Source organism: Ambystoma mexicanum, chromosome 4q (assembly GCF_040938575.1).
Source record: "Ambystoma mexicanum isolate Mex_15411 chromosome 4q, UKY_AmexF1_1, whole genome shotgun sequence".
Taxonomy (NCBI): domain Eukaryota; kingdom Metazoa; phylum Chordata; class Amphibia; order Caudata; family Ambystomatidae; genus Ambystoma; species Ambystoma mexicanum.
In genome coordinates this window covers 709729188-709746206 of record NC_090928.1, presented here as the reverse complement: position 1 = coordinate 709746206, position 17019 = coordinate 709729188, and the positions used below count along the sequence as shown (strand labels likewise).

The window sequence follows — 17019 nt, the reverse complement described above, 5'->3', positions numbered from 1 at the left end:
AACTCTGCTGTGCACACCTCCCAGCGCTCCGCGCCGTCTGAGGGTATTTAGCTTCTTCCAGTGGGGCCCCACTTGCACTCAATCACTACTATAGAAAGACTCTCAGTATTGTCTCCAGCCAAGCACAGGACCTCACGCTGCTGGGGGCTCGGAATGAAAAAACAACTAAAAAAGTGTAAGAACAAACACATAAAAGCCAGACACATTAAACACAAGATAACAAAAGCAAACACTTACTTAGCTTTTCAAAAGGATCCACAATACACACCTATGTGCTTTTAGCAAAAAGAAGAAAAATGCGTAAAAGGCTAGTGACAAAAGTTAATATTCACAAAGCGACACATAGATACATGGCTAAAAATATGCGTTCAAAATGTTGTAGATTACGCATTTGCATTTCAAAAGAAGTTATTTAAACACACTGTGGATGCTCAAAATGTTTCCACAGAAATGTAAAACAGCCTTTACAAATGTTGGCCATTACAGTTTTGAAAAATGAAAAGAAAAAATGGTTGGCCAATGGATACATATAGGGCCTAATTCACAGAAGTGTTTTTATAAGGTGCACTCCAATGGTAAACACTCTGTGAATCAGCCCTTTAAACTCTTCAGAATATCACTTTGCAGAAGAAACGTACATAGTAAACATTAATATATAAAATGGTTCTATGTATTTACATCAATCACAGCTTTTTTGTGGTCTTGTCGTTCAGCACTTGTGCAATGATTTATTTTTTAAATAAGGGGGTTGCCTTCATTCCCTCATACCCCTCTGCCTACCCCACCCCCATATTACCACCACACACACACAAACTCACACACAAATACAACAAATGAAATACAAAATGTGACTTTCAAGACCCGTACTGTCTGAGGTCAATGTAATCACTGCAAACTATAAAGTATATGCTTTTACTACAAAAGATAATGCTTTGAATGTATACATGGAACAATTAATGATTTAATTAATGTTGAAAACAGTCAATTAAATAATGCCTGCCCAAATGAAATTGCCAAATTGAATCTGGTATAGCAAAGGACATGCACTATACATGTATTGTACAAGAATTACACTTTAAATATTTTAAAAGTCTGTGGTTAAATATTGCCAAAGGAAAAACATTAGCAAAATACAAATTTGCAGTCAGGGGCGTTGCTGGGGGGGGGCTGAGGGGGCTATAGCCCCTTGTCTTTTGGTTGTAGCCCCAGATAGAATCTCAGGGGCTACAGCCAAAAGGCTAGCTAGCCCCGATTCCTGACAGTCCCAGCCTTAGCTTAGCCCCGGACCGTTTCCAAACCTAGCAACACCCCTGTTTGCAGTACATTGACCCCTGTTACAAGAGACAATATACATGATTATGAGGACATCACATTTCTTGTTGTTCTGGAAATTATTGCAACAGTACTTTTAATCACATTTCAATGCTTGCTGTGCATCATAGAGCATTTTGAAATTTACTTTGGAAAATGTACATTGCTAAACAACCAGCTGAATTACTTTTACAATTAAAAGAAATTATGGTAGTGCAAAGTTTACACAATATTTTAAACTTTTGTAACACCATACAAGACTGATACCTTGGAGTAGAAGGTTCACAAGGAAACAAACAGTCGTACAATATGCAAAGAATTTATAATTTGATACACAAGTTCAAATATAAAATTATGAAATTTAGAAACAGTATTTGCATGTGTGTGAATGTTCGATGGGCACATATTTCAAAAAGTCAATTACATATATAAATGTACATGAATAAATAGTGACAAAAAAAATGAAATGTGACTTAGCTTTATAATGTTTATATTGCTTAAAGAAAGAAATTCCAAAGGAAGAACATTTAAAAATGTGTTTATATTGTTGTAAATATTTGGACCAAACTAAACTGCTAATGTGTTCAATTGTAAATAATATGAAACCACACACCATTCCCAACATATTACCCGATTTAAAAATCCTTTTCAAACAATGATACACTTACAAACAAAGTCAGGAATAATACCTACCAACAAATTTACTAAAACTTTAAATCTAAAAGTGGTATACTTACCTTTAAATATACAGTATACCAATATGTATTGTGGTTAAAACTTACCATAAACATTATGAAAAGTAAATATGGAAAATATGAATTCAAACCTTGAAGATGGGAATGAAAAGCATTTACAATTTAAAAGTTTAAACTCCAAAATACAGAAAACCCGTATGAAGAATATACAATTCATCTTTTATATTCCAAAGAGGTTATAGGTGATTGTATAAAAATATTACTATGCTTGGGATAAACAATTAGAAGAAATATGTTTTGCTCAATTGTTCCCAACAGAAGTGGGTGGAGGATTAGATGACAGACCGGTACAATTATACGCTTCATTATTTAGAACACATCACATGTATTCAACAGATCCTAGATTTAGACTGAATCATGAATAAATGTTTCACTTGCTATATTAAAGGGAATTGTCAACAATATGTTACAGGGTTTCCCATACCCTTAATACAGAAAACCAGTATCAAAATCTGACAGCAATCTCCATTGCTTAAGTTGAATATAAAGATCAAGTTTTAGAAATGAGCATTACAAGCATTCTAGCAAATATGAAAGGATCAAAAGAAAGCTGGTATTGCCTTTTATCTGAATTCACTTGTATGAGTGAAGTTTTGGCCCCCCAGCATGGATTGTCAGGAATAATACCTACCAACAAATTTACTAAAACTTTAAATCTAAAAGTGGTATACTTACCTTTAAATATACAGTATACCAATATGTATTGTGGTTAAAACTTACCATAAACATTATGAAAAGTAAATATGGAAAATATGAATTCAAACCTTGAAGATGGGAATGAAAAGCATTTACAATTTAAAAGTTTAAACTCCAAAATACAGAAAACCCGTATGAAGAATATACAATTCATCTTTTATATTCCAAAGAGGTTATAGGTGATTGTATAAAAATATTACTATGCTTGGGATAAACAATTAGAAGAAATATGTTTTGCTCAATTGTTCCCAACAGAAGTGGGTGGAGGATTAGATGACAGACCGGTACAATTATACGCTTCATTATTTAGAACACATCACATGTATTCAACAGATCCTAGATTTAGACTGAATCATGAATAAATGTTTCACTTGCTATATTAAAGGGAATTGTCAACAATATGTTACAGGGTTTCCCATACCCTTAATACAGAAAACCAGTATCAAAATCTGACAGCAATCTCCATTGCTTAAGTTGAATATAAAGATCAAGTTTTAGAAATGAGCATTACAAGCATTCTAGCAAATATGAAAGGATCAAAAGAAAGCTGGTATTGCCTTTTATCTGAATTCACTTGTATGAGTGAAGTTTTGGCCCCCCAGCATGGATTGTCACTGTAAGCTGTGCAGAATATGCATGGAACAAACTATTTTACTTTTTTTTTTAAAAGCAAATGTGCATGTTACTAACATAAACTCTTCAACGCCAAATTAATGTTGCTCACTTGATACAATCCAATAAATGTATCAAGAGATTTTCATCATCGCTTCCTTGCAATGTTAATCTTTATTTTAAAATTACAGTGCCCACCATTTCATTTGCAGAAAAGAATAAGAAGCTCAAGGAACACCTCATACAAATATGATTATTTTATGGGTTTATGCTGCTCCCTGATTTGGAGATTATGGTTCTAAAACAGCAGAAATCTATATTGAAAAATTATTTGTGTGCACAATTCCCAACCCTAATAGGAATCTAAAATGTTTCCAAAATCATAATTGAACATCTTATTGTTGAAGAAAATGAAAAGCAAATTAACAATTTTAACAAATGTGTTGATTTGGCTTTCCAGGAAAAGAACATGAAGAAACAGTAATTAATGACCACCTTTCAGCTATTAGACACCATGTTAAATGTAAAACTCCTAAGATATCATATTAATTAAATAGACACTGTAAAAAAATTAACATTAGTGACTAGTATCCTGCAACGAAAAGTAAGTGGAATGCAAATATTGATATTCATTCTGTGGCAGACGGTTCACTGCCAGTAAGGGGAAAGGTGTGTGAAATGGGGTGGATCAATTCTACATACATTTTAGTTCAATTATGCAGCAATACGACTCTTAAATCCTTCATGAATTGGGTGGATTAGTGGGACACCAGGCCTACCTCTTCAGATGGGTACCTGATACAGGGGGAGAATAGAACAACAAGGCCCATGAGTTGTACCAGGGAGTGCAAAGGGTGATGCCAATGTTTATAAGACTCAATGGGGGGTGCCTGTATGTCTCAGATGATAAAAGAGCTGCTTTGTTTCCAAGTACAAGGCTGGCCTCGAATTTATCTCCCGAGTTCATGTTGATGACCAGGTGCATATCACATGGTTAGGAGTGGCGACAGGGTGGTGCTTTCTAAGATTTTAACCAATTACTTTGCAGTACTGTGAGGTGAAGAGACCATTACCCATGTGTGAAGAGGGTTGAGAAGACACAGTCAATTGGAGAAGGGTCATATGTGAATATGAGCATGTAATTAGGTGGTTATCAATGCGAGTGGGGGAAGAACACTGTATGTCGAATGCGTCATGAATGACGATTTCCATGTTTATAAGTTGAAAATCACTTTGGTGAAGAAAGAGCTCTGCGGCAGTGGAGTTATAATAAAAAACCTGCCGCCATTTTCCATTTTGTATACAAAATAAAGCTCTTGTTCTCAACAAAAGGATGCACCTATCTTTTTTGCCTAGTGTTTTTTTTTTTCTATGTCTGGTTGTTGTGCATTTACCCTACAAAACTCACAGCACACTCATGACGAATATCCATGAAAATGGTTGAGTGGCTTGCAAGAGCCATTTTAGGAAGTAAAAGGAGGTCAGGAAAAAGCAGATTGCATGATGCTTGTCCTGTGACTAACCACATGTCACAATACATTGAGGCCTACTGGGCCCACTAGAAGGAAAAAAAGCAAGATCCTGGGACAGTTCACATTATATTCTTCCGCAGTTTGTATTCTCAGTTACTGATCTTTTGAAAGTATTGCTTTTATATGTGTTTTTGTATAATGGTTTTGGTTCGATAAATATTTGATCGCATTATCTAGTACGTAACAACACATATAATGTCAAGTATGGCAAATTGGTTCAATCCATTCATGCTAAATAATCAAAACAGTTGATTATTTTGATGTTTCTAGTGGGAAATAGTTGTTGTTGCTGCTAAAGGATACAATGCTTCTCTTTTTTCAAGTGACAATTTCTATGGGATGAGATTTACAATTTGTGCAGCCTAATTGAGTTGAAATTTGTGTTTTTATTTCCAGCAAATACACAACTATTTCACAGGCCCACTGGGAATTCCTGTCTGGGGCTCCTGCATCATCTTTATATTGGCAATACTGTTGATTGGCCTCGTCCTCGGTCTGGTAAGAAAAATAAAATCTGATTGTTCTTCTTATATGAAAAGGGATTCGAGTCTGATGGCAGATTAAAAAAATCCATGAAGTTTATTTCTTTGTGTCGATTTGTGTATTAGCTATAGTTCAATTATTTTCATTGTCAGTAAGGGCCTTATGGCTTTCTTGGTAAATCAGTGGTAAATCTGCTGAATTACTGCAAAACAAGATTATCGTTAAGTTCCTGATCATTGACCTCTGGATTACATGTGATGGTAAAGCTGTATTCATCCCCATTTTCTGAGTTGATATCACTCCATGGGAATTTCGTCAGAATTCCTGCCTGCAGCACATTTTTGGCGGTAAGGAGAAGAAAAAAGTTGGAGAAAAATCCTCCATTTTACCACCAAACTTGTATTGCGGTGTGGTAATGGAACTACTGCTGTATTACTGCCGTTTTTACCCACACCGCTGTACTTGTAATGAGAACCATATGTTGTTGTCTATGTTAATAAACAATTCATAAACCAGATGTACCCTGCATATCATACACCAGTCTAGCACTCTCTCTTTCCCTCACTCTCTTCTTCAATATTACTTTCTTTCTGTTCTCCATCTCTCTCTCTCTCTCTCTCTCTCTCTCTCTCTCTCTCTCTCTCTCTCTCTCTCTCTCTCTCTCTCTCTCTCTCTCTCTCTCTATCTAACTCTTTCTCACTGCATATCTATTTCTGTGTGGGTGAGAGTCATGTTGTCAGGTGTGGGATGTATAGAGGTATCCCATCCGTTCCTGACAGCTAAGAAAATATGTATCTGGAGGAGGATGTGGATTTTTTGTGTGTGCAAAAATAGCTGTTAAAAAAGGAAATTGTTGCAAACAGGCTGCTTTTAAAATGGTATGATCATGCCATATGTATTTCAATAATTGTATGTTATGTTATTGTGATTCATACCGCGCACCACTGCCATTTTCATGGTCTCCAGGCACCCAGGCGGATCTGAAAAGAAGGGCGGTTGGGAGAGGTTAGTTAGTGAGATTGAGAGGGAAAAGCGCAATAGAGCTTTGATGTGCTGCTAGTGGCTTCAGTTTGGAAAATCAGGACCCTGTGTGCAGATCTGTTTTTAGTTGCTCAGTGCTGTGTTGTGTTTGGTGGGTGTTGTATGTGTGTATTTTATGTGCATCTTGGGTGTTGTAGAGAGTCAGTAGAGTGATTGTAGTGTGCACTGTTTTTGTTTTTGTGATGTAGATATGTCTCTTGTTCTTCAGTGTTGAATCGAGGGTATGCAGAGTATTAGAGAGTTTTTAGTATGGCGAGTATGGCGCATGTCGGGAGGCATCTGAGTCTTTTTCTGTGAGTTGAGTTGATCCGTTGGGTTAATCTTAATCTATGGTGTTTGGGGGTCGAGTGTTTTATTTCTATCGGTCGATCCAGTTTCTTATTGCGTTGTGCTGGCGGTTTTCGTTCACCGGTATTCCCTCTTTAGCTTGTTGAGATAAAGAGCCATGTTTTTAACAGTTTACTCAACTTTATGGGATTTTTTGTTATTCATATTGCCTTTGGGAGCGAGTACCAAAGTTTCACCGCTACGCAGGAGAATGCTGATCACCCGAATGTGTGTTTTGTGTATTGTTTCGGTTTGAGGCAAATGTCGTTGCTGGACCTTAGTGTTTGTATTTAAGCAATAAGCCCTGAGCTGCGGGGGTATTACTAAGTCAGATAATGCCCCAGGCCCATAGTTACGGGCCCAAGCGAAGCAAGGGTATTAACAAAGGCCCCGGGGCATTACCTGACTCAGTAATACCCCTGCGGCGAGCAGCTTATTTCTATTAGTACCCGGCCCGTAAGACCAGGGCACTAAAAGTATTTTTTTTCTGTTCCCAAACGCTGCGGTGTTTCGGAACAGAATTTTTTTTTTTTAAATGTCCGCCGTTGAAGGGAAAACAAAGTACTTTTTTCCTTTCCATGGTGGCCATTAAAAAAAAAAGTTTACCAAAAAAATGGCCGCCATGGAAACTGGCGCCAATTAAAAAAATTAAACAAAGATAATGGGTGCCATGCAAAAGAGAGAAGGGACTACGGGTAGTCCCTTCTTCCTTTCCATTACGGCCTGTCACGGATCGGGAGCGGACGCGCTGGGGACAGAAGTGTTCCCAGTGCATTCGCTCCCGAAATGTATCAAAAAGAAGGTAAGTGGGGTGGGGAGGGTGGGGAGAGAATTGTTTGGATTGGGGTGTGGCGAAGGGAAAACACTTACCGTGATCCCCGGCAGGGGAAGATGGCAGCCTCCAGCCGTGTGGTGGCTCGGAGCGGGTATTACCCCGTTCCGAGCCCCCTCATTGGCTGAGTGGCTGACACCCCCCACCCATACCACCAGGGACATGTAGGAACATAGTGGGGAGAGGGATTCCCGGTCGAGTAAAGCCCTGGCGAGGGCCAATCAGATTGATTGTTACAATCTGATTAATGCTCGACGGGTACTAATGGTTTGTAGATGGAGATTTTTCTCTGCATTTCGCTCCTTGTCCGTGGATTGCTCTGTGTGTTATGCAGAGTATTTTGAAGAAGATTAGTTTTTTCACTGGTAAACATTTATGTGTTCTCAGTGCTGGTGTAATCTGTTATCTCAGTGTGTCTGAGGAGTAATCTTGCTGCTGTGTTCTGTATTCATTGTAGTTTTCTCACAAGGTATTCTGGCATTCTGAGAAAGATGCTGTTGGCGTGGTCTATTCTTGACATGATTAGAGAGATGATGGTGAGTGTTCTTTGTGGGAAGGTGAAGAAGGGAGTATTCTCTTGACTGTGTGCAAGTGGAAGAAGCATGTTGTTACTACTGTGTTGACTTGTGGTTCTAGTGTTAGTTTGTTGTCCATTAGTATTCTGAGATTATTTACCACTTTGGATGGTTCTGGTGAGTTTCCCATTTCGGTAGGTCATGGGATGTGGTGTTTATTCAACAGGTCGTTGGGCACGATCATGACTTCTGCTTTGTCCTGATTGAGTTTACAGCTGTTGGTGCTCATCCTTTGGTTTCATTCAGTGAAGCATTTGTTGAGTGTTGGGTTTTGTTCTTCTCTGGTGTTGATATTGGTGATGATTTGAGTGTCATCTGCGTAGCAGTAGCAAGTGAGGCCATGTTTTTTGATGAGGTTAATCATGGGCAACATGTCGATGTTGAAGAGTAGTGGGGATAGCAACGAGCCCTGTGAAACTCCACATGTTGTTTCGCGAGCTGCTGACTCGAAGGATGATATCCACGTTGGTTCCATTCTTTCTGTCATGCCATTTCGGATTGCCTACTCTGTTAGTAACCTGCACTGATGTTTTCTTTGCATGGCACGTTATACAGTGCTGCATTAAGTTTATCCATCATGTAACTGGTTTCACAATAGAGTCCTGATGCCTCAGGGTTTGGGCGCTTTACAAATGAAAAAATAAAATAAATACACAAGAAGGAATTTAGCCAGAGGAGTGGTGTGCTGCCAATTCCAATATCTTCAAGTCTTTTGCTGAATGTTTTGTGATGGACTATAGCAAAGGCTGCTGGCAGATCGCGTAATATAAGTACCGAATTGACGTTGGCATCTGCGTTGGTTTTTAGATCATCCCATAGAGATAGTAGTACAGTTTTCATTCCCCTCATGGGTCTGAAGCCTACGTTTGACTTTGTCTTGTATCTAGTTGTTTTCTACATGTGCCAGGATTTGTTCGTAGATGTAGCTTACTAGTTGTTTCACTGGGTTACTAAAAGAATGATACCCTTATCTTATAGAGCAAGGCCCAACAGGGCCACGCATCAAACACACTGTCTTAGTCTGCCCTTTTCGAGGGGATTGTGTCCTCCGACATATTCCACATCTATGACAGTAATGACCACAGCTGAGCTGCTTCGTAAAAAAAATTTGGCGTGGGGGTCATGCGTCGATGACGTCGATACGCTGTCCCTCGAGGGCCTCCGTGTTATATAGATGTTATATCTAGGACGCACGATGCCCGTAACCTCAGTTCCATTTTTTCTGTGAACGTGTTTGCTTCGGAATCTCAGCGCGCTCAGTTCTTCTACTTGTAGCAGTTCTTCTACTTTGCATTGGCAATGTCTTCATCCTCTTCTACCCTGAAGTCGGGCTTTAACAAGTGCCGGGACTGCGGTTCCAAAATGTCCATCACGGACCCGCACGAAGTCTGCCTCTGGTGCCTCCGCGAAAGCCACGCCACCGACGACTGCGATGACTGCCAGTCCCTGACAGCGAAGGCCTTGCGAGAGCAGAAGAAGAAGTTATCGTTAGGTAGGGTTTCTAAAACCTGTAAATCGAAATCTGCTGGGCATTCGACCGACGACTCGAGGCGCGACTCTCCGCGCTGGTGTAAGTCCAGGGGGTCTCAGTCTCGGAGCGGTTCCCGCCATTCCTCTGCCTCTTCTAGGCACTCCAAGAAGCGCCGTCACCGGTCGTCTTCCCCGTCCTCGTCGGAGGACTCTGCCAGAAGGCGGGTCACTTGTCCCACCAAGTATTCGTCGCCGGCCGAATGGGACGCATTCCGCCAGCAGCTGATGGTGATTTTCAAAACGCAAGGTACCGTTCCGTCCACGCCTTCGAGAGAAGCTGGCAAGGAACGAGCTGGAGCCACCACTCGCACGCTTTTGGGCTCGGGTGGTCGGCGCGATCATCGGGAGCCGTCGAGGTCCCGATCAGACAAGGTTGATCACCATAGCCGTGCCAGGTCCAGGTCCCGGTCCTCGATGCCGCCGAGACCATCGGAGCCTGTGAGGCCTTCCAAGAAGGCATCAACACCGTCGGCGACGTGTCCGTCGAGAGACTCTCTCGAGGCTCCGGCTTCGAAGAAGTCGTCGATGCCATCGGCACATCGGTCAACGTCAACGCTGATTCAATCGGCGTCCTCAATGCCTTTTGAGGAGAATTTGCCAAAGGTGCCCCAGAGGGCTGCGTAAACTCTGAGGAAGGCTCCCTGTAAGTCCATGAGGCCTGTTTTTGAGCCCTTCTCTGCTCTCCATCCAGATTGGATTTATTCCAACCTTTGGAGTATATTTCAGAGGTGGAAGAAGGATCTGATGAGCAGAGGGTTGTGAGGTTCCTGATGACCTGTTGTTTGGTCACAGTCAAATGGAAGACATCTGTCAGTCCTTACATGATGCCAGTGGTCTTGGCACCACTCCGGAGGTTGAGTTTGGCAGGCCTGAGCCTGGCACGCATGCTGAATCCTTGTACAGGCGTCTCATGTCGAGGGTGACTGAGTACTTGGGGTGGTCTGCTCCATCTGTTGATTTTCTTCAGGATGATATGACGGATATCCTGGACCAAGGTCCACCCTCTGACCAGGTGTTGCCATTTCATATGGCTTTTTCAAAGAAGGGTGGCGGCGGCTTGGACTGCCCAGGAGAGTCTCCGGGTAGTGAATAAGTCGTTTCCGAAAAAATACTGTCCAGCCAGTGGTGACCCCTGCTACTTGTCAACGCAACCCACTCCGGAGAGTTTGGTGGTTCATGCGGCTACGGCACCACCGAAGCAGGCTGCGTACCCTACCATCCCTCCTGATAGGGATGACAAGCGCTTTGATGGTTGGGCAAAGAAAGCATTTTCTTCTGGGGGAATGGCTTTAAGGCTGCCAACTCTGTTTGTGCCTTGGCAAGATTCACTCACACTCTGTGGAATTGTGTATCTTTGGCGGCTGAGCATATTCCCAAAGGGGAAGAACGGGATGGTTTTCTAGCCCTCGTACAAGATGGCAAGGATGCCATGTGTGAATCTGTTCAGTCTGGTCTGGACTGTGTCAGCCGGTCCATTGCTGCGAGCACCGTGATATGCAGGTTTGCATGGTTGCAGAAGTCGGGGTTTGCTCCTGATGTGCAATCCCGGCTTCTCAACATGCCCTTTGATGGTGTCCATCTTTTTGGCAGCAAGGCTGGCGAGAGCCTTGACAGGTTGCATACCTCCAAAGCTGCGGCGAAGTCTTTGAGCGCTGCAGTACGTCAACCTCTGCCTTTTCGTCCTAGGGGACAGTAATGGAGGGGAGGTTCCTTTCGGTAATACTCTTCCTTTGGTAGATCGAGAGGAGCTGCCAGTCAAAGGGGCCACCGTAGGAGTACCAGAGGTGGAAAGCAAAGTACTCGAGGTGCCAAAGCCACTCGGACAGTTGCCTCTTTGCCCTCAGGCACTGCTGCAGCCGCGTCTGCTCAGTCATGAGGCCATGTCCCACGGTTCGCCGGTTGGGGGCAGACTGGCGCAGCATCTTGGAGAATGGAGTGCCATTACTTCAGATGTGTGGGTTCTGGAGATCATAACCCACGCTACTGTCTCCCCTTTCGGCAGAGGCCTCACGACAATCCACCAGGAAAGCTCTCTTTGAAGCATCCGGATCTGCTGCTTGCGCAGGAAATCCTATCCCTGCTGGAGAAAGGCACCATAGAACTGGTGCCTGTAGCGGAGAGGAACAAGAGATGGTATTCCCCTTATTTTTTATCCTGAAAAAAGACAGGGGATTGAGACCCATCATGGACTTGCGTGGGCTGAACAAGCTCCTCAGGAAGGACAAGTTCAAGATGGTAACTCTTTCTCAAGTGCTTCAGGCCCTTCAACTGCAAGATTGGTTGGTGTCTCTAGACCTCACGGATGCTTACTTTCATGTGCCGATTCATCGAAAACACAGGAAGTACCTGAGGTCCACGGTTGGCGACTCGCATTTTCAGTTTCAGGTCCTGCCGTTCGGATTGACCTCCGCACGAGGGTCTTCACCAAGCTGATGGTGGTGGTGGCAGCGTATCTCAGGAAACGGGGGGGATTCACGTCTACCCCTAGCTGGACGATTGGGTTGATCAGTGCGTGTTCTCCCAAGCAAGCCCTGGATCATCTGTCTGTCACCTGCCACTCCCTTCACAAGCTGGGCTTCTCCCTCAATTTAAAGAAGTCACATTTGACACTTACCCAGCGGCTCCAGTACATCGGAGCAGTGCTCGACACATCCCTTTCAGCGTTCTTGAGGTTGCTCGGCCTCATGACATCCTGCATTTTCCTGGTGCCAGAGGCCAGGCTGTGGATGAGATATCTGCAGTGGGCTCTCAAGATGCAGTGGTCACAGTTCTCCGGCAGGATGTCAGATCCCGTTCAGATTCCGCCCTCGTCACACAGGATCTTCTGTGGTGGGCCGTTAAAGGCAATCTGATCAAGGGTGCGCCATTTTGGCAACCTTGGCCGGAGGTGACGATCAGGTTGGGGAGCTCATGTCAACGAGTTGACGGCAAGCGGCCGTTGGTCTCGGTCGGAGTCCAGACTCCACATCAATCTGTTAGAGCTGCAGACTGTCAGGCTAGCCCTGAAGGCTTTTCTGCCATCTGTACGGGGGAGGAATGTCCTGATTATGACGGACAATACAGTGGCCATGCACTACCTCAACAAAAAAGGATGGGCTGGGTCACTCCCGTTGTGCAGGGAGGCGATGCAGCTCTGGTTCTGGGCCATTCAGCAGGACATTTTGATCTCGACAGTTCATCGGGCCGGAGACGAAAACGCGGCGGCGGACGCTGTGAGCAGGCAGAGGACGGTCTCTCACGAGTGGGAGCTGGCTCACGAAGTTCTGTTGGAGATCTTTGTCCTTTGGGGAACCCCGCAAGTGGATCTCTTCGCCACCAGTGTTAACCAGAAGTGCGAAAGATTCTGCTCGTGGGAATTTCCTCCAAGAGGAGCCTTAGGGGACGCGTTCGTAGTGGAGTGGTCCTTCCCACTGCTGTACACATTTCCTCCAGTCCCCGTCATTCCCCAGGTGTTGCGAAGGTTATGGAGGTTCGGTTCCCGTATGATCCTCATTGCTCCGGCATGGGCCAGGAGAGCGTGGTACCCGGACCTTCTCGACATGCACATCTGCCCTTAATGCCGTCTTCCCTACCGAGACGATCTGCTCTCACGGGAGAGGGGTCGGGTTCTCCATCCAGAGGTGAAGTCCCTCAGCCTTCACGCTTAGTATCTGAAAGGTTGAGGTATAAGGATTGGGACCTCCCCGAAGACTTGATGGAGGTGATGCTTTCGGCCAGAAGGCCTGCAACGAAAACTCTGTACTGTTGCCGTTGGAGAACGTTGGAGAAAGTTCTGCGACTGGTGCAGGGTACATGTGGATTCTTTCCAATGTTCCATTCCTTTGGTTTTGTCTTTTTTGCTTTCTTTAGCCCACAAGGGCGTGCAAGTAGGTACCATTAAGGATTATCTGGCGCTGTCCATATTTAAGCGCTCGTCTGAGGAATGTTCTTATTTTAAGATCTCTTTGATCTCTCTGTTTCTAAAAGGGCTGACTAATGTGTTTCCACCGTCGCCTTTCCAGGTGCCGGGATGGGATTTGAATTTGATTTTAAAGTTCCTAATGGGAGCTCCGTTTGAGCCCTTGGATTCTTGTCCGTTGCGACCGTTATCCTTTAAAACTGTATTTTTTTTGTTGCGGTTACACCCTTCACTGTGTTCCATAAGAACAGGGTTGTCCTTAGGGTGCGGCCTTCTTTTCTTCCGAAGGTTGTCTCGGAATTCCATTTGTGCCAGAAGGTAATTATTCCAGCGTTTTATCCTCCTCCACATCCTGACAAGGAATAGGAGAGGCTCCAAAGGTTGGATACTAGGAGAGCTTTGAGTTTCTATCTCTCACAGATGTCCCGGGTCAGAGTGGACGATCATCTCTTTGTTGGTTATGCTGGAATGTGTTTAGGTCAGGCTATTTCCAAGCAGACCTTATCCAGATAGATTATTTTGACGATCTCTGAGTGTTACCGTTTGGCGGGAAAGGACCCTCCAGTAGGCGTACGGCTCACTCTACTAGGGGTGTGGCTGCCTCCACTGCCCTACAGAGGGGTGTTCCGATTTGCAACATTTGCGAAGCAGCCACATGGGCCTCTGTCAATACTTTTGTGAGACACTATTCCTTGGACTCCATTCCAATTCAGCAATTTGATTGGGCATTCTAAAATTCTAAATTTGTAAATTCTTTTCCCACCTCCATACGTTGGTATTGCTTTGGGAGTCTGTCATAGATGTGGAATACGTCGGAGGACACAATCCCCTCGAAGAACAAGTTACTTATCTTACCTGGTAACGTTCTTTCGATGGGATGTTCTGCCGACGTATTCCACATATAACCCTCCCAGCCTGCCCCTCTACAGAATTTCTTGTGCGATTGCAGCTTACGATTCTGCAAGGCTTTATGCAGTCATACTTTCAGGAGATTGGTGCCACACATTCTGGGGAAAAAACTACAACTGAGGCTACGGGTGTCGTGCGTACTAGATATAACATCCGGTGACGTCGACCCTCGACGGAGGCCCTCGAGGGACAGCATATCAACGTCATCGACACAGGACGCCTACGCCGAAAAAAAATACTGAAGCAGCACAGTTGTGGTCATTACTGTCATAGATGTGGAATACGTCGGAGGAACATCCCATCGAAGAACGTTACCAGGTAAGATAAGTAACTTGTTCTACTCCGGATGCCTGGCTGATAGGTGCCCTTAGGAGGAGGGTTTAAGAGCAGGAAGGGAGAGGGCAGAAACAGCACAGTGTGCCGGAGAAGGAGGAAGAATAAATGGCCAGAAGTGGGTCAGTAGCAGAGATCTCATGTCCTGATGCTATTGAGGGAAAAGGGGCAGCAGTCTGTATTTATATCAGTGCTCTCATGTTGCAAAGTGCTCTCACAGCCCCATGTAGGATATGTTCTTTTCCTATTTCCTGGCCTCTCTAAGGGGCCCATGTGCCTTTAGCTAATAGTTCAAACCATACCCTAATGTATGTGAATCCTTCTGGTAAAATACACTGTAAAAGGCCTACCCAATTAGTGTCTAGGAGCACACCTTTAGATTATGATATTTATATTAAAATGTATGAAAAGTGAACTGGATGGACCCCAGCCGCCCATAAGACTGGGGGTTTCCAAACAGCCCTTTAAGATGAGTAGCAGCACCCTCAAGATAGATGGGGTTACAGATTCGTACTCTTGCATCAAATAATAATGACAACTCAATAGTTTGGCAAAGGGAGTCAGTTTACGGGGAGTTCAATGAACATCTGCAACAGCTCGATCTTCCTTCTCGCTTAAACTCCAATTAATTCAGAAAAACAACATTTATGCCATAAACTCGTCATCGTTGACATGTAATCTTAAAAACATGCAACTTGGTTATAGGAAGGTAACTTTAACATAGGTACTATATCTGTATATGGTAACGGGGAGAGGGGATTGGATAATAATGTTGGTTGGGGCAACTAAGTCCTTCCTTCAAACTGCCCACTGTAAACGTCACAAAAAGTACAACGTCCCATTGGCTCTACTCTCTATAGGACTCTAGATTACATGGTCCACTATGATTGGGTTTGCATTGAGCCCGCACATACTTTTCCACTTGCGCTTAGCAGCATGCTGAATAATGAGCCAGGTGCAGGGAGTAAGTCTGCACCCCAGCTTCCCTCCAATTTATGTTGCAACCATTCATCACCTCAGTGGCCGTGTGTCAATTACTGCCTTGTAGTTTGGCCTTGAATCTGCTTCCTGGTCTGAGAAAGTTAAGGAGTATGGGTACGACAAGGCTCCATGCCTAGGTGTGAAAGTCTCATCTCTTTCTGCCTGCCTTGCCACGAGACTAGGACGCCATGAAACAGGACGCTTCTTCATGCAATTTTGTGTATTTGATTTACTTCTGCCCACCGTTTACCATATGCAGCTTATTTCGACCCTGCTGAACAGGAGACTCTTTTTATTTTTCTCTTTAACTGTAGGCATTGCTAGCCTATTCTAGCCTGACACGACCTTGGCTTCTTTGCATGGTTACCTTCAGCAGGGTTTCTCTCTGTCTTAATTCTTGATTTGTTTGCTACAGCACTCTCCTCTTGAGACCTTTAGTAACCTTTGTTCATTTCTTCTCATGTACGTAGTGGATTTTCACTCATCTAGAAAGTGCTTTTGAGATACATATGTATAGTTGGCACTTGCTGCAATCTATTTTACTACTAAGCATAAGCATGCTTCACGATTTCTTCACTTCTTGCAGTTTCCTGCAAACTGGCTTAATGTCTTCATCGTGCATATGGCATACGTTTCTTCATCTTGAAATCACCTGTTTCACCTTGGGTCCATGATGTCACTTATCCATGGCATTTAGTCTCTTTATCAGCATTCTTGGGTCATTATACACTCTATATGTGTGTCAGTCCAATCTCTCATGACGTCACCAGTCGTCTTCTTTTAGTATCTTCTTGGCTTTTTCGGTTATTCCATTCTGACAAACACCCTTTTGTCGTGTCTGTAGATATGGACTGCTCAGTGTACCTTACTGTTCAGGTTTGCTTAGGTGTCGGTGCTTCAACAAGTGCTGTTATTCCGATAGGCACTGGGCAGAGCCCAACTGCGGCTCTCTGCTGGTTTATCCGTTCTTCATACATCACATATCTTGGCGGGAACGTTCCTGGCACTTCGAAGGGGGTCGCTCTAGTGCGGATGATGTCTGACACTTCCTCTTCAAAAGTTATGCGGTGCAAGGAAGATAAACCGACCTTGACACAAGGTGGTACATACAATGAACAACAATAGTGGGCCACACCTTTGTGGAACTCTCCCGTCTCTTGCACACCCTCTTTGTGTTGTTAAACCAACCAACATTTTTAGTAGT

The 17019-nt window shown here is 43.6% G+C and overlaps 1 protein-coding gene across 2 annotated transcripts in view; it reads left to right on the top strand.

Moving 5' to 3' along the window:
- TMX4 (thioredoxin related transmembrane protein 4) overlaps window positions 1-17019 on the top strand; it is a 754579-nt gene that overhangs the window by 595198 nt on the left and 142362 nt on the right. For both annotated transcript variants that reach the window (XM_069608283.1, XM_069608282.1), the window contains exon 6: window positions 5303-5404. In XM_069608283.1, coding sequence (XP_069464384.1) covers window positions 5303-5404 — 102 coding nt within the window. The remainder of the gene's footprint in view (window positions 1-5302; window positions 5405-17019) is intronic.